Here is a 21,156-nt window from a genome sequence, read left to right on the forward strand (position 1 = left end):
TGATGCAGACACAGAGGGAGGGACCTTTCAGATCCTTCCCAGGCATCCCCGTTAGCAGAGGGCAGACCCACTGCTCAGGCCTGCGATTCTTGGCGCAGACCTGTGCCTCTCGGTTTCAGGGACCCGCCCAGCCACCCTGGCCACGGGCTCAGAGGCAGGAACAAGTCCTTCCCCGGAGGCGGGGGCTACAGGAGGGTGGGGGGGGGGCAAGCGGAGGGGGAAGGTGGGTATGAGGTTCCCAAGCGGGACAGAGTGGGGACCACCTGGAAACCCCAGAGGACCCCCCAGACCACGAACACAGCACCACCACCCAGCAGCTGCAAACACCAGCTCTCCAGAGAAGCAAGCCAGACGCCTGGGGTTGTTTTTAAAGAAATGCAGTTCGACCTTCCAAGTTCCTTCAGGAACCCAGCCGACAGGACGCTGCCAGGACCTGCCGGCCTCGTCGCAGCAGCCGGTGCTGCTGCAGGAACGTGTAATCCCTCTACCCAGACATGTGTTGACCTTCTAACTAGAATACATTCTACGGGGCTAAGACTTGAAGTAAACACGTTTCCCAGACAGTGTGAGGGGAGAGGCCCACCAGCCTGCAGACAGGATCCCCCGGGGTCCACGTGAATGGGGGACGAGGGCCCGAGGTTTGGCTCTCGTTGCTACAGCAATGGGGAAACGTCACAACAGCTGGGGTAACGTTTCTATGCCTCGACTTGGGAATCAGCCCAGACCCGCTGCAGACAGAGCGTCGGGTTGGAAACCTTGTCATCCGCCCGTGAGGGCCCGGCAGCCCGTGTCACAGAGGGCCCGGCAGCCCGTGTCACAGAGGGCCCAGGTGCACCTGAAACCGCAGCACCTCCAGGGCCTGCTCTTCAGACTCCGGTTTACCTGGAGGACACCCAGAAACCACCCGAAGACTCGGGGGGTGGTGAGCAGCCAGGAGGGGGCTGCCCACAGAGAGCCGCCCGGGGAGGTGGCTCTGGCTGAGGGGCCCTGGCAGAAGGTGTCTCAACTGCACCAGCTGGGGCCCAGGCTGCAGGAATCCCACCGATGTGACAGCTGCCTGTAGCCCCACAGCGGGGAAGGGGAAGAGGAGACTGGGGGGGGGGGGGCGCAAAAGGGGGGGATTGAGCCCGACAGAGCCAAAGGGCACAGCCCCCAGGCAGCACTGGGCCTCCCACAGATGCCAGAACATAAACGCAGAAGGAGGCCACCCCTTCCCCTCACCTGAGCTCTCCACCCAGACCAAGGCCTGACCACACCTGAGTCCTCCCACCTCACCTCCCGCTCTCACCAAGAGGTGGGTTGCAGCGACTCCCCACAAACCTACGAACCTCCGCCATCAGCAGGACAAGGATCCTGGCCTGGGTCTCAGGGTCTCCAGCCAAGGCCCAGGCGTTCACTGCCTCGCTCCCTCCCAGCTCCTCCTCTCCTGGCGCCCACCCTTTCGTGGGAAAAGCATCTGCTCAAAGGGAGAGACTGGCTCCAGCCTCGCCCACAGCAACCACACAAGGAGTCTGTGTGAATGAGGCCGCGAGGAAGAGTGTGGCGCCCACTCCCACATGCCCAGCCCTGTCGCAGCTTCACCCGGCCATGCCCGGGCAGTAGGGACAAAGGCCCTGGCAGCTGGCAGCAGATGGGGAAGAAGCTCCTAGCACAGAAGCAAACAGATGTTGGGAGCGACAGAGCCGACTTCCACCAGGACATCTTCCAGGAGCTACAGATTCGGCTCCTGGAAAAGTGCTCCCTCCAGCAGCACAAAATGCCTGCCTGCCAGGACCTGGCGCTGCCCCTCCCCAGGCGCAATCCCCTCTGGGCCTCTGTTCCCCACCCCCCGACCCCACCCCACCCCCCCGCCCCACCAGGCTCTGCCTCTTGGCTCTCTGAGTCCCCAGTACCCAGATCCCTGCTCACCCAACGCTGGCTGCTGCAGACAAAAACGAGGTAACAAATGACCCAGACACATAGCACACGGGGGGTCAGGAGCAGGGGAGCCTGGAGGAATGAGGCCTTGTCCAGAGATGGGGAGGGGCTCGCAGGGTGTCTTGGCAAAGGAGCGGGCAGGGCTGTGCCGGTCGGGGCACTGGGACAGAGAGCTGGTCTGGTGGGCAGGTGGCCGATGGAGCAACAGGCCGGCGACGGTCAGAGTAGTGAATGGCACCCCCAAACTGCTAGGATAGGAGCCTTCTCCAAGACAGAATCGGGGCTTCCCTGGAGGAGACAAGAAGGGGGGAGGCGATCAAACACTGGGTGAAGGGAGGAAGGGCAGACACGTGTGTCCAGGGCCACAGCCCATGGATATGCGCGGACAGGAGGGGCCCACACAGGGTGCCCGGCATCAGACAGCCGAGCAGGTGGGCATGACAGGAGCCTGGTGAACAGGGTCTGCAGTGCAGGATGGGAGCTGAGCGTGCCGGCACCCCCAGCTCACCTGCTTTCCTACAGATCAGGTTTGTATAAAGGGGCTCAGCTCTGCCCCTCCCCTTGGTTCCAACTGTGACTCTCAGCCCTGCAGCCCTGCAGCCGAGGGGAAGCCAGAGGGGCCTTGGGGGGAGCTGGGCTCAGGCCTGATCTGCTGAAAACCACACACTCCTGCCCGCCCCCGGCCGGCTGTGGCTGCCAGCAGGGTCCTCCCTCGGGGCACCCGCGCAGTTCAGGGTGCCGAGGCATCTCTGGACACTCGGGGAGGACAGCTCAGCCCAGAGCCCTGGGAAAGGCCGCTGATGGCAGAAAGGCAGGGGGACAAACGGAGGCCTCTCCCTCCAGGAGAGGAAGCAGCTCTGGGCTGCAGCCCCAGCCAGGCTCCTCTGGGGCAAGGAGACCAACTCGGTGAGTCCGCCCAGATCCAAACAACCCTTCCCCTCACACCTCGGCCGCCCGCCTTCCTCCCATCCTGGGCCCCATCACAGAGGCTTCAGAAGAGGCGACGACCCTCCCCAGCCCTCGGTCTCGGGACAGTGTCGGGCTATCAGGCCCCGTGGCCGCAGCAGGACAAACACTTGACCCACCTTTGACAGGCGAAGGACTCCTCTCTCGCATTAGTGACCCTGTTTCAAGAAAAATCCAGGCGAGAGTTTTATAAAACTAGACAGCACAACCCCTACCGACTGCACCTTCTGTGCGCCCAGCTCTCAACTCTCCGGTGAGCTCGGGAGGGACCCGAGGCCCCGGGAGCCAGCCACTCACACCTCACATCTACCTGTGTGTGTCCGAGGGCGTGGCTCTAACATAGCACGTGGGGCAGAGGTGGCTGGCGACCCCCGGGCTGTGCCTGCACCACACGGGACCAACAGCCTCACCCCCAGATGGACCAGAGGCTCCTCCCCCCGCTGTGAGGTGCCCTGGGAAGGAAGGCTGGCTTAGAGGAGGTTGGACTGTGGGGTGCGGTAGGCTCCCCCTGCCACCCCCACACCCCTAGATCCTTACCGCACTGGAGCTCGCATGGCTGAGCTTATCAAAGCGGAATTTCAGGTTTGACCTCGGGGAATTTCTGCTTTTGGCATCTAGGAAAAAGAAGAATGCCCATGAAGAGGGCGGGGCTGTGGAGGTCATGGGCTGCTGGGGAACTGGGCAGGGAGGCCAGAAGGGACGCCTCCCCTCCACTCTAGCTCAGTGGTCGGCAAACTGTGGCTCTCGAGCCACATGCGGCTCTTTGGCCCCTTGAGTGTGGCTCTTCCACAAAATACCACGTGCAGGTGCGCACATTCAGTGTGATTGAAACTTCATGGCCCGTGCGCAGAAGTCGGTATTTTGTGGAAGAGCCACACTCAAGGGGCCAAAGAGCCACATGTGGCTCACGAGCCGCAGTTTGCTGACCACTGCTCTAGCTGATGCACCAATTCACAAGAGCCAACCCTTACATTTTTACAAATGTTGTGAGCTGGTTGTACACACACAGTCACAAGCTTAGCCCCGGCCGGTATGCTCAGTGGTTAGAGTGTCAGCCTGAGTGATTCCTGGTCAAGGGCATGTACCTGGGTTGCAGGTTTGATCCCCAGCCTTAGTTTGGGGCATATGTGGGAGGCAACCAATCGATGTTATTTCTCTCACACCAATGTTCCTCTCCCTCTCTCTCTCTCTTCCTCCCTCCTTTCCACTCTCTCTGAAGAAAAAAAAAAATCGATGGAAAAAATATCCTCCAGTGAGGATTAAAAAAAATTAAGTATAAACTTATAATTAAGTGATATTCATCAAAGGTAATAAATACTCAAAAGTCATCACTTCCTTGTTATTTCACTACATTTTACCACTCCCTATTCATTTAAGGTTATTTACGCCAGTCACATTGGTGGCTTGAGATCAGCAAATGCTACAAATCAATTTGATTTGCTGTTTTGTTGTTGAGACTTCAGAAACTAATAGAGAGAATCTTATATAATAAAAGGGTAATATGCAAATAAACCAAACGGCAGAGCAACCAAAGTATAATATGCTACTGATATGCTAAGGCTGCTCAACCACTTGCTATGACGTGCACTGACCACCAAGGGGCAGACAGTCAACTGGTTGACCAGTCGCTATGACATGCACTGACCACCAGGGGGCAGATGCTCTAACCCGTAGGTTAGCTTGCTTCTGGGGTCCAGCTGATCAGGGCTGAGCGAGATAGGCCGGACATGCCCTGGAGCCCTCCCGTGGTCCCTCTCTGGCCCAATCGTGCACCAGTGGGGTCCCTCAGCTTGGCCTGTGCCCTCTTGCAGTCTGGGACCCCCCTCGGGGGATGTCGGAGAGCTGGTTTCAGCCAGATCCTGCAGGGCACTCCCCTTGGGAGGGCACCAGATGCAGGGCTCATGGCTGGCAAGCGCTGCTGTGGCAGCCTCTCCTGATCGGGACTGACTGGGCGCGAGCCCGCAGCAGGCACAGTAGGCCTGGGATGAGTGGGAGCGGCCGGTAGGAGCTGCAGGAGGCGCTGGACTGCAGGTTTCGCCGCCGCCCCCCCCCCCCCCCCCCCGCAGGCCACCCAGAGGGACCCTACCCGTGCATGAATTCGTGCATTGGGCCTCTATGTATTAGTAATATAGACTCAATGTGAAAGTGTATGTGTAGCATTATGAATAGCACAAAAAACTGAGGAAATATTCTTCCAGTATCTGAGGCATGGAAAGGCTGAGGAACATGTCCAATGTCACATAGCTCATAAGTGGTGGCCCCAGGGTCCTGTGCTTGCCCCCCACCCCGCTGTGCTGCCCTCCTGGAGGGTGGGACCAAGGCTCTGACTTCCAGGCACCCACAGAGCCCATCAGTGCCTACCAGGCACGTCTACCTACATGGCCCTCAGGTGCCAACCCTTCACCCTCTCCCCAGAGCCGGCTCCTCCGACTCTGTCCAACTGCAGGGATCGCAGAACCCCAAGAGGTCCAGACTCCTTGCTCTCCCTAAAGCCCCCACTACTGAACCCCAAAGATTTTACCTCCTTGGCCTCTTTTGAATCCAATGCTCCATCACCCCACACTCCATGGCCCATCACCCCTCACCACTCACTGTGACCCTCGCTGATCTTCCCCCTGCACCTGCTCCCACCAATCCTTCCTCCTGGGCCAGCTGCAGCCACAAAATGGTCTTTCTCAACCCCAGATGGTGCTTCTCTACTTAAGAACCTTCAAAGACTTAAGACCTTCCCATGGCTTCCACTGCCTGTGGGATGAAGCCCAAATCCTCATCAGGGGCAGCCCTGGCCCAGTGCCCTAACACTGTTTCCTCTCTCACCTGTCCCCCGTCACCCTGGCCCTGGCCCCTAACACTGTCTCCTCTCTCACCTGTCCCGTCACCCTGTCCCCTAACACTGTCTCCTCTCTCACCTGTCCCGTCACCCTGGCCCTGGCCCTGGCCCCTAACACTGTCTCCTCTCTCACCTGTCCCGTCACCCTGTTCCCTAACACTGTCTCCTCTCTCACCTGTCCCGTCACCCTGTCCCCTAACACTGTCTCCTCTCTCACCTGTCCCGTCACCCTGGCCCTGTCCCCTAACACTGTCTCCTCTCTCACCTGTCCCGTCACCCTGGCCCTGGCCCCTAACACTGTCTCCTCTCTCACCTGTCCCCCGTCACCCTGGCCCTGGCCCCTAACACTGTCTCCTCTCTCACCTGTCCCCCGTCACCCTGGCCCTGGCCCCTAACACTGTCTCCTCTCTCACCTGTCCCCCGTCACCCTGGCCCTGGCCCCTAACACTGTCTCCTCTCTCACCTGTCCCCCGTCACCCTGGCCCTGGCCCCTAACACTGTCTCCTCTCTCACCTGTCCCCCGTCACCCTGGCCCTGGCCCCTAACACTGTCTCCTCTCTCACCTGTCCCCCGTCACCCTGGCCCTGGCCCCTAACACTGTCTCCTCTCTCACCTGTCCCCCGTCACCCTGGCCCTGGCCCCTAACACTGTCTCCTCTCTCACCTGTCCCCCGTCACCGTTGTGAACTCCAGCCCCACTGACCCACGTGTGGTTCCAGATCACAGCCTCTCAGTTCCCTGCAGGCCTTTCATGTGCTGGCCCCTCCACCTGCAACGCTCTCCCACCTGGTGCCCTTGCATTTGGAGGACCATCGCTGTGATGGGGGGCTGAGTCGGTGATGGGGAGGAGCAAGAGGTCCGTGGAAAGAACCTCGGCTTTCGACTCACACAGTCCCAACTCCTCTCTGAGCTCTGCTCCCGTGAGTAACGAGAGGGCAAGAACAGGCCCTGGAGGCTGATGAGCAGACGCAGTGAGGGAGCAGAGCTCAAGGCCTCACACTGGGGTTGGACCGAGACTGGCCAGTTCCGGACGCCTGGGGCTGGCGCCCCACAAACAGTGCTCAGGGCACAGCCCTGCCCTGGCCGCATGGTGCACACCGACCTGTCGGACTCCGGCTCATGATGATGGGGGTGGTGGCTGCCCCCAGGCTGGGGCTCTCGCTGCTTGGGGACGGGCTGTAGACAAACACCTCCTGCTTGAAGGGCGAGGTTGTGGACGGCTGACTGCTCTGGGGAGAGAGGCCGGGTGAGCGAGGCGGGCCCACCCTCAGCTGACCCGGGCGGCCCCTGCCTCCCACTGCCCGCTGGGACAGGCTCTTTCCTCCTGCTGCCTCCGGCCCTGGCTCCCCTCCACCCCCAGGCAGTGCCCCTGACCACACCCTTGCAGGGCTGAGCCCTCTCCTCTCCAGCCAGGAACCCCACAGCAGGGACACGCTCAGCCTGACCTCTGACCCTCTGCTCCTGCTGCTCCTCTGTCACCCCAGGGAGACCCCGAACCACCGCTCCCAGAGGGTGGAGACGGCTGGGGGTGCCACCTCTTGTTTCCAAACTCCCCGCTCTCCCCGGAGCCGGGAGGGGGCTCTGCCCACAGGAGCTATTTTAGCACCCAGAGCGTGGGTCCAGGTTGGCCAGGCCGCACCTACCCCACTGTCACACTCCTCCATGGCCTCGCCCTCCCCGGCCGTGCTGCTGAAGCTGCTGGTGCTGGAGGAGGAGCGGGAGATGTTGGCCCGGCCGTTCTCCTTCAACTTCATGAAGGGCCTGCAGGGGCGGGAAGGCGGCCCTGGTCACACGCGGGGCCGCGGGCAGGGCAGGCCCGCACAGACTGAGTGGCTCCCCGTGGCCCTGCCTGCCGGCTTGTGCGTTCCACGGAGACCCCAAAGCGGGAGATGCCGGAGCAGAGACCTATTCCAGGGCCCGCGGGGCTGAAGCCGCCTCCCCACCCTCACTCTTACTTCTCCTTGCTGGGGCAGATCTCCGGAGAGCTGGGGTTGGACGAGGTCTCAGACTTGATCTCCTGAGAAGAGTGCCCGCCGTCCACAGTCTTGGGGTTGCTGGATGCACTGTCGCTGGGGAGATGAGGATGAAGACGGGTGAGCCGGTTCCCAACCCCCACCTCACCCCCAGGCCCGAGACTGCACCATGGGGGCCTGTGGGGTCACAGCATCCCCGACAGAGCAGGGCCACCAGGACATCTATCCCACCCCTGCCCCCATCAGACAACAGGGTTTTCTGCTTTGCCAGGGTCCCCTGCAGGCTCCTGGGTGGGAGTCCAGAGCTACCAGGCTGGAGTCCCGGCTTGATGCCCCCGAGCCCAAGTCCATCCCAGCTGGCAAAGATCTAGGTCAAGGGCGGGCCACAGAGGGGGTGGAGTGAGGGCTGGGACATCCACCATCACAGCCAGCGCACACGCACCCCTGGGGGCGCCGGCGGGGCAAGGGCTGCAGAACGCCAGGGGACACCCTTCACCCAGGCTACGAAATGCGCTCCCCGGCGCGGGTGCTGAGTGCTGGGAAGGGCTTCTGGGTAAATAGGCTACTCGCAGCCAGGGCCGAGGGTTTCCTTCTGGAGTTTAACAAACGCTGCCCATTAGCTGCTCGGTGCCCACTGTTGGGGCCCTGTCCCTAATGTACTTTTATTTTCGTGGCAGCTTCATGGGGATACAATCCACATTCAACGCACTCATTTAAACTGTGCAATTCAGTGGTTTTTAGTATATTCACGACCATGACCGCCATCTAATTTTAGAACATTCCTACTCCCCTCAAAGAAACCCCAGACCCACTCACAACCACTCGCATTCCTCCCTGCCCCTGGCCCCTGACAGAATCTACTTTCTGTCCCTATGCATTTGCCTCTTCTGGACATTTCCTATGAATGGAGCCATACAATACGGTTGGTCTTTTTGTGAATGGCTTCTTTTGTGAGTGGCTAGTGTTTGAAAGGCTCGTCCATGTTGTAGCCTGTGTCCCTCAGCACCTCACTCCTTTTTACTTCAAGATAATGCTCCACTTTTTGGATGGGCACGTGGACCGTTTCCACTGGGGGCTACTATGACAACGCTGCCACGGACATCCGTGTGCCGGTGCTTATGCAGACACGTGTGATCTTTCCCTCGGGCACGCACCTGGCGTGGAACTGCTGGGCCTATGGCAACGCCACGGTTAACCCTCTGAGGAGCTGCCAGGCTGTTTGCTAAAGCAGCCTCACCGGTTCACCGTCCCAGCAGCAATGCACGAGGGTTCCAATCTCTCTACATGCTTGGTTCCAATCTCTCTACATCCTTGCCAACACGTCCTTCTTGCCTTTCTTATTATAACCATCCTGGAGGCAGGAAGTACCTCGATGTACTTCTAACGAGGTCACCAGGGACCTCCTAAGTGTCCACCCAGCAGGGGTTGGGGCCCCTGCGCTAGACTTCCCTGCTCGGCTGCCACTGCAGACCTCCCTCCTGCAGTGCCTCCTGCCCTGGCTTCTGAGGGCCCTCCCTCCCCTCCTCTCTTCCTCCTCACTCCCCTTCCTTCCCTGTCTTTTCCCCTGGCTCGGCCTCCTTTCTCCACTTGCCCTTAAGTGCTGGTGCTCCCCAGGCATTCTCCACACCCCCTTGGGGGAGCGTATTCATTGATTCATCTTAAGCACCACCTCCCCCCCCTCCCCCAGTGACTCCCACCTCTCCTTCTCCAGTCATGCCTCTCCCCCAAGCTCAAGACCAGCAATTCTGACCACTCAGAGCTCTGGGTCTCCCCCCTAAGTGGGCCATAAGGACTCACTCACACACACACAGCTTCCAAACAGAGCTCTCCATCCCCCTCCATCACCCCCCTCCTCCTGCATGGCCAGGCCCAGTGGCTGGGGCCACAGCCAGGGCTACAGGAAGACAACTTGTACACGTGGAGGTCAACCTGCCTGCCTCCCTTTCCTTTGCGAGACTATAAGCTCCTGGAGGGCAGGTTTGCCTCTTTGGAGCTCCTGTCTGAGCACTGAGCCCCACACACCAGGCACTCGAGGGATGCTGCTCGGAACTAAACACCAGGTGTGCTCACTGACTAAAGGATCAGAAAGACAATTAGGGCCCTAACCGGTTTGGCTCAGTGGATAGAGCGTTGGCCTGCAGACTCAAGGGTCCCAGGTTCGATTCCGGTCAAGGACATGTACCTTGGTTGCGGGCACATCCCCAGTAGGGGGTGTGCAGGAGGCAACTGATCGATGTGTCTCTCTCACTGATGTTTCTAACTCTCTATCCCTCTCCCTTCCTTTCTGTAAAAAAAAAAAATCAATAAAATATATTTTTAAAAAAAAGACAATTAGCAAGAACAGGGTAAGTAGGATATGAGAGCTGGTGAGCTGCACGAGTTCTTCACATATTTTTGGAAATTAACCCCTTATCAGATGTATCATTGGCAAATGTGTTCTCCCACACAGTGGGCCCCCCCTTCATTCTGTGGGTGGCTTCTCCTGCTGTGCAGAAGCTTTTCAGTTTGATGTAGTCCCGTCTGCTTACTTTCCCCTTTGTTTGATGCTGAACAAAAGAAGCCAGTCAGAAAGAGGCAGCTACCACATGATCTCACTTACAGGTGGGATCTAATGAACAGAATAGACTGACCAACAAACCGACATGGCGACATGGAACAGACTGAGAGATCTCAGAGGGAGGGGGAGGGGAGGGGAGAGATTAACCGGAGAACCTATATGCACATATGCATAGCCCAGGGGCACAGACAGTAGTGCGGGTGAAGGCCTGGGAGGGGGTAGGAGCGGGGTGGAGGGGGCAAAGCGGGGAGAAATGGGGGACCTCTGTAATAAACAATGAAAATAAATTCTAAAAAAGGAAGGGAGGGAGGGAGGGAGGGAGAGAGGGAGGGAGGGAGGAAATTCTGGAAGCCCAAAGGCAGGTTCCACGAACTCTGCTGTCAGAATCAGGGAAGGCCTCCATAAGGAGGACATCTGAGTGAGCTTTGCAAGAGGAAGCACAGAAAGAAATGACTCTGAGCAGCGTTTCCAGCTGGGGCCGAACTGTGAGAGCCCCTCTGACTGTGGGTGCAGGGATCGCAAAGCTGCCGAGTGGGCCCAGCACTGGATGAGTGACGGGGGACACGGGGGCCAGACGTGGGGACCAGGGTTAGAAGGAAGCCATTGCTGGACGCTGAAGCTGCGCGCAGCCCTCCCGAGGGAGCTCACCCGCCACGCAGGACACTCACCACCGTGTCCGGCTGTCCCCTTGGCCTTCAGAACCCGTGTGCAGACGGGGGAAGAGCCCCGACCGCCGTTTGATGGGGCTCCGCGACTGGTTCTTGGCAGTTGCCGCCGCCACTGGAGGCTGCCAAGGAGACCACCAGAATGAGCGCTCACTCCCCAAACCCAGGTCTCCTTCCCTCCACCCCCCTTCCTGGTCTACAAAGAGCCTGTGCACCACCCCCCACGCCCACAACTGGTCCGGAGAGATTCCCCAGAAACAAGACAGCTGGGAAGGGTGGGGCCTGTGGAGCAGGAACTATGTATGACCTGCGGCTCAAGCCACCTGCAGCCTGTTTTCCTGTGTTCTTAGCCCAACCCTTACGGCCCCGGGTAACAATCCACTAGAACAGAATTCCTGGAGGAACATGGGGTCAGTGCCACCCTAAGGAGAACCCCACATACTGAGAGGACAGGGTGACTCAGGGGGTCACGGACTGAGAACCACAAGCTGAGAGAGTCCTGGGAGTGACCTGGTCCGACCTCTCGCTTGACCGAGGAGGATGTGGAGGAGGCGAGGGGCAAGGGAATTTGGTCAAGGTCACACAGCAAACCCCTGGCAGGACAAGCATGAGGTCCACAGGCACCCACAGGCAGAGGGAGCCTGCCAGGCATGTGGCTCTGCTTCTGCCACGTGTGGGGGACGACGGATGGAGGGTGGCAGAATGAGAAGGGGGAGATGGGAGCCCGCCAGGCCGCTAAGCCAGGCCGGCCCCAGCGTTTGCCATTCCCATGCGGTGCAACCTTGGGCAAGTGGACACATTCTCTGGGCCTCGGTCTCAGCCACAGATTGGAGAGAACTGCCCTGTCCTGCTCACTTCACAGACCCTCTGGGAGGAACAAGATAATAGCTATGAAAACACTATTTGGTGAATCAAATGAATTACACAAGATCATTCACAATACCAATTGCCAGTATCGTGGTGGGTATTTTCTGCTATGACAGAAAAAAAACAAAACAAGAAAACCCCAACGTGCACAAATCCACAGCCACTTTGCTTTATCAAAAGAGGGACTCTGGCCCCCCTCACCTGGCCGGCTCCTGGTGCAAGCTGGCCAGACCCAAACCCCCGGACCGGCCAGGCTCTCTTTTCTTGGAACTGTATACATTGATTAGGAGCAAAGACTTAGGATCTGGGCGACCTACACTCGAAGCCCAGTTCTTCGGCTTTGCTGGGTGACCTCCCGCAAGTTGCCTAACCTCTCTGGGCCTCCCCTTCCTCGGATGTACAATGGAGAGCACCCAGCACCTCCCTCACGCAGCTGTCACAGGGACCGTGAGTTACTTAGCTCCGTGCCCGGTGCACAGCAAGCAGGGGCAGCCACCTGTCGTTAGGAATAACAAAGGGAGGGCCCTCTCTCAGGCCCAGGACCCAGGGCCACCGCGCAGGGTCGGTCCCGAGAAGGCCCAGGTGTCAAGGAAACTCAGAGAGCAGGACCACAGGTGGCTCCGGTCTGGGCCAGCCCCAGTGCAGCCTGGCTGGAGGCTGTTTCCCTCCCCATCATCCGGCTCGCCCTGCTGATCGCCTGGCCCAGGCCTGGGTGAACACGCCCCTCCCCCCACCACAGCCTGGGGGCCCCAGAGCCTGCAGACACTCACCGAGAAGGTGGTCTTGGTGACCTCCACGCTGTTGTGGGAGATGCCTCCGCTGAGGCTGCCGGGGAGGCCCCCGCTGTGCGGCTTCTTCTGGCTGGTCACCATGGTCTCCATGGAGTGGCTGCGCACGCGGATGGCCCTCTGTGGGGAGAGCAGGTGAGGGGGCCTGAGAGTTGCAGCCAGGCCCCGCCAGATGACACCGCTGCCTCAGTGGGATCTGCAGACACACTCCAGGCTCTGCGCGCACATGTGCACACACACTCGCGCACACGCTCTCTCTCTTTCTCTCGGCGGCCCACATGCTAATCACTACGGTCTGCAGAGGACTGTCACATGCTCTGGGCACGTGGCGCTCTGCAGGCAGAGGCAAGGGAGGACATTGGACAGAGGAGTCTGAGGGGTCAGCGCCCCAGAGGCCCTGCGAGGTGGACAGAGGTTATTACAGGGAAGGAAAGTGGGGCTTGGAGAGCTTACCAAGCCTGAGCTTCCTCACCTGCAAACCAGGAATGACATGGTCCAAGCAGCAGAAAACTACGCGTCCTTCTATATTTAAACACTGGGTATCCCTTCTGCTGTCACCCCAAGGTGTGCCTGGTACAACTTGGAACATGTTCGCAGTTGGTGCACTGTGGCCAGAGCACTCCCAGACTCGCAGCACCTAACGATGAGCCCGCAGCTGGTGCCGCTGCTGACACAGGACACGCACTCTCAGACTCCAGGCGTGAGGCCTCAGAGGGCCCGGAGCTGCTCAGGCCGCGTGGAGCCCTGTGCCCACTTAGGGCCACCAAAGAACAAAGGGCCCATCTGTACACAGCGCAGTGTCCAGGAGGGGACAGCCAGGACAGTCACCGGTCCCAGTGCGTGCAAGGATGAGAACAGTTAAAATGAAGGTTGCCGCGCACACAGCAGGGAGAGAGCTGGGAGGTGCCGGCCGCTCTCAGGCTGCTCGGCAGGGCTCTGCAGGCCGCCTGCGTTGCTCTGGAACCTGACCCAAGGGGCTGGTTAGAGTGAGGCAGACAGATCCCACCCGGACCCGAGGGAGGATTTCCTGACATGGGAAGTCCTAGAGGCTTCCACCCGCCATGTGGACGATGCTCCCTGGTCCTGAAGGCCTTCGAAGACGACACGATTTCTAGGAAGGGAAGTTTCTCTCTGGGATCCCCCAAACCCCACATCACTCCCTCTGACCACTCATTCAGTCCCTCGATGACGCGGCCAGGTGGCCACACCTATAAAGCTCTTAGCAGAGCACCGGCACACACTAAGTACCCAGCCAATGTGGCTACTCTTCTTGTTAATAGCGAGCACCTGTCATGTGCTTCCTGTGTGCCCAGCCCTGCCAGGAACTGGGAGAACTGCAGGAGGGGAGTCAAAGACATATGAGACACGGCCCCTGCCTCCAAGGAGTGTACAGGCAGCAGGGAAACAAGACATCCCTAAAATTAGGGCAATGGAAAAGGCCCAGGCCAGTGGGTGCTCCCGCTGTGTTAACCAGCTGTCCGGGCCCCCAGGGCCTCAGAGCCACATGCAAAGACTCACGGATGCAGACATTACTAGTTGCTCACACACAAGTGCCATCCCCCCATGCTCCTTGCTGGCAGAGCCACTGTCTGGCCCAACGTCCCCTCTTCCTCCACAGGACAGAGGAGTAAATCATGGCCCCCTGAGGCAGTCACATCATCCATCCCCTTGCCAGGGGGACAGGAGGGGACGTCACTGGGGGCTTTGAGGAAAGATCTCCTCAGCGATTCCCAAAAGAGGTGTGACACCTCTGCACCTAGGACCGCAGCAGCCACCATGGGGCTGTGAGCGGTCAAGTCTACGGGCGAAGCTGACAAGATGGGGAGGGCAGAGGGGCCAGGGGATGGAACCTGCCTGCCACTGGCCACGCTGAGCCATGAGCCGCCTGGGCCTTCTGGTTTAAGTGAGCTAGTGCAGTGGTTGGCAAACGCATTAGTCAACAGAGCCAAATAGCAACAGTACTTCTTCAAAATAGACTCGCCCAGGCCGAAAACCGACTTCTGCGCACGGGCCACGAAGTTTCAATCGCACTGTACGGCCGCCCGCACGTGGTATCTTGTGGAAGAGCCACACTCAAGGGGCCAAAGAGCTGCATGTGGCTCGAGAGCCACAGTTTGCCGACCACAGAGCCAGTGGATCTTCCTCATCGCGTGAGTCAGCTGAGGGTGGGAGATTCTCGGAACCTCAGCTTCAGAACACTGATGCAGGACAAACGTGGGACACTGCCCCCATCCTCACCTGTTCACACCCACACGGAGCCACACGTGTCTGCCTACGCGCTCCATGTGCCCACCTACGTGGAACGGCTGCCCTTCCCTCCCTTGAAGCGTTGAGTCTACGGAAAGGCAGTCCCGAGAAAGCAGCGGGAATGCTGCCCCCAACCCAAATCGCGGGTCCCCCGGGAGCTCTCCCCACAGTCGGGAATTCGCCAAGCTCAGGGGTGGCTGAGGACCGCACCCTGCCCGCCTTTCTATCCTGGGGAGGAAGCTGACTCAGGAAGGAGGGCCGTCTGCAAAGATGATGGCCCTGGAGGCCAGCTCCCCTTGAACGAGGCAGGGAGCCCACCAGCCGTGTACCCCTGACGGCATTCATCGGGCCTGGCCTGTCTGAGCCGAAGACGCCTCCTTGAGGGACATCAACTCTCTCTCTTTCTAGACCACAGAAGAGTCACCTAGCAACAGTGTCCGCAACATGGATAAACAGCCAGCACCTTCCATTCATTCCGCCACCCAAAGATCATTCAGCTGTGTGCCCTCAGAAAACTGAAGGCAGGGAGGTGTGACGCCACTCGGAGGTGTCCTTGGATAAACAGAGTTTCCCCAAATGACTCAAGTGCTCCATCAACTCAGCCTCATTCCATTCCATTGGTGCCACCACCACCGCCGTCATCAACGGTGACATGCCAATGAATCACTTATGTTCGGATGCTTTCTCACGGTCTCTGCAGAGAAAGTTAAGTGTGCGTCATGAGCCCTGTGTGATGGCAGCTGGTCCACTGAGCTTCACGCACATGATCTTCCTGCATCCTTCCGGCTCTGAGACGCAGAGAGGACAGACACAGAGAAAAGGTCCTGAAACGCAAATGACTGCCGAGGTCACACCAAAGGTAAGAGATGGAACCAGGACCACACCCAGGACCCTGGGCTCCAGGCGAAATGATCCCAACAAGTAGCCCAGCTTGAACATATAATCCTACTGGTTGAGGGACTGAGGGTGATCAGAAACCACGTGCTCTCGGTCTCCCTGACATTAGGGAGGGCTCTTCTCCCCAACGGCCCGTGGTGCTGCTGAGTCCGTGGGGTGAGTCTGAGGGCACGGTGGCTGGCAGGGAACTCCAGGGAGGTGCGGGGCTTGACTCCTGGTTCTTCCCAGCATGGTGTGTGAGCTTCTCGGAGACAGTCTCCTCCCCTGTACAGCATGGTGATGGTCCCCAGGCGAGGATGACATGATGGATGACAACTCCCTTGTGTGACACCTGCTTACTCAAGGTCATCTCGCCCCCCCCCCCCTTAGGGATGGGAAAAGAGAGATGATGGCTACCTTGAAACCCTACAGCGATGCTCCATTTGGACAAAATCACCCAGTGACATGGTCTAATGCAGCCATGGGCAAACTACGGCCCGCGGGCCGGATTCGGCCCGTTTGAAATGAATAAAACTAAAAAAAAAAGACCGTACCCTTTTATGTAATGATGTTTACTTTGAATTTATATTAGTTCACACAAACACTCCGTCCATGCTCTTGTTGCGGCCCTCCGGTCCAGTTTAAGAACCCATTGTGGCCCTCGAGACAAAAAGTTTGCCCACCCCTGGTCTAACGTATGTCACATGTCAATCTGATGTAGAGCTGGACACACTAGCCTTTCAAATCGGCCAGAAGCGTCAGGTGCAGGGCGGAGAAGAGGACAGAGGGCAGCGATGTGGGAAGAGGGAGGCAGGAGAGAAGAGGACAGGCCCACGAAGCCTCTGCCGGGGCATCGGGAGGTCTCCAGGGACCACCTGGCCCCTCTCCCACTCGGCCCTGCACATCCAGGCCACGGTTCATGTCCTCTCTGCTTGCATCTGCCCGGGGACGGGCTGCTCACTGCCTTCAGGGACGAACAGCCTGGCCTTTGAAAAGATCCTCTGTGCACCAAGCTGGAATCTTACCGATTCCAGATGTTGGCGTCATGGACCAGTCTGTTCCATACGTCACACAACTATCCCTGTCTGTCCTCAGCTGCTCTCCTCCGAGCTGATCACCTCTAGTTCTGTCTCCCACCCTTAGGCACCACGGTTTCCCAGCCCTCGGCGCACCTTTGCGGGAGCGAGAAAAGAGGGATGGAGTCACTCCCTCACGTCTGCGTATGTCTCACCAGTTAGTGTCACAGAGGGAGCGCGTCTCCTCTGGGCCGGCCCCAAAGCCCGCTTCTTTACAAATGCGTTTTGTGAGTTGTTTCAATCTAACAAACTCAACTTGGGGGACCCAGTGCACAAGGGTAACACTAGGCGGACACATGCTTATCTGTTCCAAGTAAGCAGCAGAGGCAGGGCCTACGGAGAGAAAGATGCTAATTTCTTGCCGGCTGTGACGGCCCCCTAATCGGAAGAATCTGAGGTCCAGAACAGGGTCTTCTGCCCCTTGGGCAGCACAAATAAAGGAGGAAGGCTGACAGGAGTAGGCAACATCCCTCCGTGTCTCCTTTCAGAGGGACCAGAACTCCACTCCATGAGCGGCCCCAGCCTGCCAGCACTTTGCGGGAGCTACCTGCAGAGTGGCGCTCCGGCCACTAGGGGTCAGAGCAGACCAGTGCATCGGCTGCCAGCCCCTCAGAGGCTGGGAGAAATTCACCCAACACTCCCACTCTCCACCATCCCAGCTCTGGGGCTGGTGGTGACCTTCTCCTCTGGCCCTCTATGCCCGCTTCTGCATGATGAGGTCATGGGGGGGGGGGGGGCTAGCTCGGGGTTTCTCAAAATGTGGCTCACACGGGCTTCGTGTACATATGTTGGTACATCAAGGAGCACCCCTTTTCCTGTCCATTTTATTAGGGACCAACAGAAACTTCAACAGCGGGCAGTGGCTGAGCACGGCATTTGAGGACAACAGTTTAGAGATCAGTATTTTTCAAAGGTGAGTAACACACAGCTCCTTGAAAAAGAAAACTATTCTGGGTAGAGGAGGGCGATGGGGGGAGGAATGCGGGACATCTGTAACAATGTCAACAATAACTAATATATATGTTTTTTAAATAAAACTATTCTTGCAAGACTATGTCCACAGACCCCCAGCACCGGTGGCCCCTGGCTGCATTGGCCCCTGCCTACTTACTCGAGTCTTTCGGTTGTGAGTCTCGCTGCAAAAGTTTAATCTCAACTGGAAATACATTTGTTTATATCATCCGCTAAGTAAAAATGCAAAATGTGTCAGGGTTTGCAGAACTGGAGGATTCCTGAGAATATCCCCAGGCTCCTCCGAAGCAGGTCCAGGCGTCCATGAACCCACTGTTCTGTTTCTCATGGAAGAAACACTAAACCGACCGCCCATGAACGGAAGCCAGACGGACAGACGTGAAGAAGAGAAGAGCTACTCTAAGTGGTGTGAGGAGCCCAGAGCACAGCCTGGGGCAGCAACGGGTCTGCTTCTAGGACAGCGGTTCTCAACCTTCCTGATGCCGCGACGCTTTAATACAGTTCCTCATGTTGTGGTGACCCCCAATTTCATTGTTACAAATTGAACATAATTAAAGCATAGTGATTAATCACAAAAACAATATGTAATTATATATGTGTTTTCCGATGGTCTTAGGTGACCCCTGTGAAAGGGTCGTTCGACCCCCAAGGGGGTCGCGACCCACAGGTTGAGAACTGCTGTTCTAGGCAGAGGGACAAAGGGCCCTGGGCTGTAGGGGAGGGGGAACAGCCACAGAGGCAGGGATGGGTGGCTGGGGTCGCTGTGAGCCCTGGGACTTCTCCATTATGTTTCTGTGCATCTGTGGGACGAGAACTGTGACAGGAAGGAGAGAGGACCTGCAACTTCTCTTCCTGGAATCATTTCACACACCTCTCCTTGCAAGAAGGACTTCGTGGCGGTCCAGATGGAACGCCAAGAGGAATGCCGATAATTCTGACACCACAGCACCAACCAAGGTGCCTGGGAAGAAACAGCGAAACTAAAGACAGTTTCCTGGGCTGGGGCAGACCACAGCCGGGGACACCCACCGAAGGCAACGATGGAATGCGCAGGGCAAGGAGCTGGTCCGAACGGGGAGGAGGAAACAAAGCTACTCCTATCCGGCAGAGCTCGGAAGGTTTGCTCTGTGCGACTGACCGTGACGGCCCCTCCCTCGCCCCACAGTGCACCTCAGACACGGGCGGAAGCAGAAGGTAGGAGGGACTGTCTTCAGCCTACAGTTGGGAGGATTTAGGGTTAAAAAGAAAACTTCCCTGGATTTCTGGATCAGAGACAAGGAATGGTCAAGGCCTGGAGCATCTCCCTTTCTGGAAACCCCGGTAGGCAGGCCGCTGGAGTCGGCCCAGAGGCAGGGGACTGGGAAATGGCTTCGGGTCACTGTCTTTTAGACCCGCAACCTGAGGTCGAGGCCGGGCCATTTTATCCACTGGGCACCGTGGGCCCGGTGTGCACTGCCTGCAGGAGTTCCCAGGTTAGAGAAATATTTGAAAACTGAAAAAACTATTGTTAACTCCAAGAGACAGAGAGAAACCTGCAAAACTGAAAGCAACAAGTCACTAGATGTCTGCAGCCAACAACAGCTCGAGTCATGGATAAGGACATCTGCCACGGAAGCCGGACACCTGATACCCTTGCTGGGATGTGGGGCGGAGCCCACAGAGGTGTTCCTAGTTCCCGTCTCCCATTCACCCCTCCCTCTGCCGGGCTAGCTGCCCTGGCTCCCTCTTCCCTCCCCCGTCCCTCTTCTCCCCACCCCTATCCTCTGGATTCAGCTCCTCCTGTGTCACCCTGGCCGCCACTGTCCATCAGGGCTGAGGCAGATGTCCCAGGAATCTCCCACCAGCCCGGACACGCCGTCGGCTCCTGCCCGCGCCCGCGGGAGGAATCTCGGCAGCTGGCCCTTGGGGCCAGCAGGCCCTGCCCTGCGCTCATGCTGCCGCCTGGCAGGGGGGCCGACCCCAGGCTTGCCCGGGCCAGGCTGGTGGGTGGAATCTTAATTGAGTTGGGACCCAGAGGCGGTGTCATGTGGCACCTGGGAACACACGCTTCGGAATCTGCCAGACACAGCGTCCATTCCCCAATCTGTTGGGTGACTTGGGACAAGTTTTTCCGTCTCCTCACGTGCAAAACTACACTCCTAATTATTAAAATTGGGTATCAGTGATTCTACCCATAACCCCAGCCTTGCACAGGGCATAGGGAGCAGCTGTGAGAGTTTAGAGCAGCGGTTCTCAACCTGTGGGTCGCGACCCCTTGGGGGGTCGAACGACCCTTTCACAGGGGTCGCCTAAGACCATTGGAAAACACACATATAATTACATATTGTTTTTGTGATTAATCACTATGCTTTAATTATGTTCAATTTGTAACAATGAAACTGGGGGTCACCACAACATGAGGAACTGTATTAAAGTGTTGCGGCATTAGGAAGGTTGAGAACCACTGGTTTAGAGGGGTGATGGGTGTTCAGCTTTCACTTTACAGGGCAATGCTAGCAGCTCACACGTCCACCAGGCACTGACTGTATTCCGGGCCATGCGACCCCTTCGGACTACTTCCATGAATTCCCCCAACAGTGCCAAGACACGGGTCCCGCTGACCATCCCTGTGTTGTTCATGTAGCTCAGAGACTTGAAAGACAGTGCCCAGGATCACAGAGCTGGGATTCTAATACAGGCAGGTCCAACCCCAACCCCACACACTGTCCCCAAAACGGTAGCTTTATAAATCGTTCTGCCGCGGGCCATCAGCAGACCATTGACTAAGAACCAGAAAACCCGGGTTTGAAACAAGGCTTTGCTACCTCTGAGCGGGTGTAAGGTTTTTTTGTGTTTTTTAAAAAATATGTTTTTATTGATTTCAGAGAGGAAGGGAGAGGGAGAGAGAGATAGAAACATCAATGATGAGGAGAATCATCGATAGGCTGTCTCCTGTACGGCCCCTACTGAGAACCGAGCCCACAACCTGGGCATGTGCCCTCCTGACCAGGAATCGAACCGTGACCTCCTGGTTCAGGGGTCAACACTCAACCACTGAGCCACGCCGGCCGGGCAGTGGGTGTAAGGTTTTGAGCAGTCCTGTGGCCTCTCATCCTGTCCCCTTGTGTGGGAGTGGAACTAACAAGGCCCGTTCTGCCAACCGCACAGGGTAGCAGCCCGCTCAGATCAGATGCTGGGTGTAAGTGCTGTGTGGAGCGGCAAGCACTTGGCAAGCACGTGACAATGAATCTTCTTTATGCCAGGCCAGCGAAGTGGCTGTCCCAGCTCCACTTGAATACTCCCAGGGACAGGGAGCTCACTACTTCTTTTAGCAGCTCATTCTGGCTAGAAAGTTCTTCCCTTTGCAAAGTCCACAGGGACTTGCCTCTGACTCCATCACACTGGCCCTGGCCAGGTCCTCGAGTGCCCTGCCAGCTGGGAAAA

At 58.0% G+C, this 21,156-nt stretch overlaps 1 protein-coding gene across 1 annotated transcript in view; it reads right to left on the reverse strand.

The window, feature by feature from the left end:
* Positions 1-2,071: 2,071 nt before the first annotated feature.
* The window catches only part of RAP1GAP2 (RAP1 GTPase activating protein 2), a 188,241-nt gene continuing 169,156 nt past the window's right edge, over positions 2,072-21,156 (reverse strand). Inside the window, exons 18-25 of the mRNA XM_081109358.1 lie at positions 12,545-12,682; positions 10,911-11,029; positions 7,668-7,781; positions 7,356-7,473; positions 6,815-6,941; positions 3,421-3,497; positions 3,003-3,041; positions 2,072-2,205 (exon numbers count right to left, since the gene is read on the reverse strand). Coding sequence (XP_080965484.1) covers positions 3,033-3,041; positions 3,421-3,497; positions 6,815-6,941; positions 7,356-7,473; positions 7,668-7,781; positions 10,911-11,029; positions 12,545-12,682 — 702 coding nt within the window. The 3' untranslated portion in view covers positions 2,072-2,205; positions 3,003-3,032. The remainder of the gene's footprint in view (positions 2,206-3,002; positions 3,042-3,420; positions 3,498-6,814; positions 6,942-7,355; positions 7,474-7,667; positions 7,782-10,910; positions 11,030-12,544; positions 12,683-21,156) is intronic.

This window comes from Myotis nattereri, assembly GCF_964212035.1.
Source record: "Myotis nattereri genome assembly, chromosome: 16".
NCBI classification, from domain to species: domain Eukaryota; kingdom Metazoa; phylum Chordata; class Mammalia; order Chiroptera; family Vespertilionidae; genus Myotis; species Myotis nattereri.